We start from the raw sequence: 1,579 nt of genomic DNA on the forward strand, positions 1-1,579 counted from the left end.
CCCTCCTCTTGCACAGGATGAGGATGTTTACAAACTAAGAATCTTGGCTCCCTGCTGAGTCACTTAATTAAACTTCTAAACGTCTCAAGTTGAAACAATGTATCAAACAGTACAAGGAGAAAGAGGATACCAACCTTCTCAGAAAAGGTGAATATTTTTCTCTGATCAACACCTCCAAATTGAGCATCTACTTTTAAATACTCTTCATCCAAAGCCTGTGGAAAGAAACACATAAGCATAACCATTTACTATACATATTCTATATGAGTCTGAGAAATGAGAAACTGTCAAACCCTAGAGTTTTCAAAAGGGACAAGCAGGAAGAAAATAAACAGCACTGAGCTACTATGTTAGCTTCAACAGCTGCATAAACAGTTGCTGGGTGCCTGCAGTTAGCATTACCCCATGAAGATATTATGGGATAAAAAATATGAAGAATAGTCCTTGCTCTCAGGAGGCTCCCAGTGTAATGCAGACAAAGACAAGCCACAGCCACATCAAAGGCACCGCTTTCAACAAGACAGACTATGTCACTGGTCAAATGAGTAGAATAGTCCTGAGGCTAGAGGTGTAGCTCTGTGGTACTGTGTGTGTTTAGCATGTAAAAGGCTATCGATTGGTCCACAGCACACACATGAAAAACTTATCCTGCCAGAGCTAAGCTAAAAGGTATAACTGAACTATTAAAGGACCAGTACTCATCACTATGCATCAGGGCTGTTGTCAGCCCAACAGATGCAGAAATGAATCAGACCCAGGCTTTCCCTTCAAGAAGACCTTTTTGAGGAGAGCCATGCAAACATACCATTTCAGCACAGTGTGCTAAGGGCTACCCCAAATATTCATGTAAGGAACAGTGACAACACAAAGGAAGAAGCAATTACCTCTCTACTCAGATGGCTGTGGCAAAAGCCTTTCTAGAATTAGACTGTGGGCTGAGCTGGCTTTAAAGAACACATAGATGTTTCTGACCTCAAAGAGGAAACAACGTGAGGAGGCACAGAGGTATGAAATGTGTAGGGAAATTTGAGTGATTCTGTCTGTAAAAGCACAAACTTTAAGAGATATGGAAACAGTGAGTAAACAGGTTAGAAAAATAGGCAAGAAAGAAAGAAAGAATAAAATAAAAAAAAAAAGAAAAGTAAGTAAGGACCTTAAGTGTCCGTGGTAGCACACCTAGTGTTATCTTGGCTAGTGAAAAGTTTCAAGGAGGGGCGAAACAGCACTGCAGAAAGATCACAGCGATGCTATCAGCAAGACATGAACTAGAGGCCTATAGGTTGGAGATAACATTGCTAGAAGGCTTTTCGGAGAATCTAGATGAAAAATACCAATGAATCAAGGCAGTGGAGATGTGAAAGAAGAAATTTAAGACTTGCCTCCTATTATCCTGTTTTGAAATTTTGTTTTTCTTTTTTTCTCTTTAATAATGATTTTTAGGGGCTGGTGAGATGGCTCAGTGGTCTAAAGCACCTACTTAGAACAAGCTAAGCTAAGCAAAACACAGGGACCACGGTTCAATCCCCCAGCACCACATGCCAGCCAGCCCCACCCCCTGGTGGGCTGAGCTGGCCACACA

General features: G+C 41.4%; 1 protein-coding gene across 1 annotated transcript in view; it reads right to left on the reverse strand.

The window, feature by feature from the left end:
• Yars (tyrosyl-tRNA synthetase) overlaps nucleotides 1-1,579 on the reverse strand; it is a 34,680-nt gene that overhangs the window by 20,061 nt on the left and 13,040 nt on the right. Inside the window, exon 5 of the mRNA XM_004640979.2 lies at nucleotides 135-215. Coding sequence (XP_004641036.1) covers nucleotides 135-215 — 81 coding nt within the window. The remainder of the gene's footprint in view (nucleotides 1-134; nucleotides 216-1,579) is intronic.

The sequence above is a fragment of the Octodon degus genome, unplaced genomic scaffold, assembly GCF_000260255.1.
Source record: "Octodon degus isolate 3935 unplaced genomic scaffold, OctDeg1.0 scaffold00130, whole genome shotgun sequence".
Classification (NCBI taxonomy): domain Eukaryota; kingdom Metazoa; phylum Chordata; class Mammalia; order Rodentia; family Octodontidae; genus Octodon; species Octodon degus.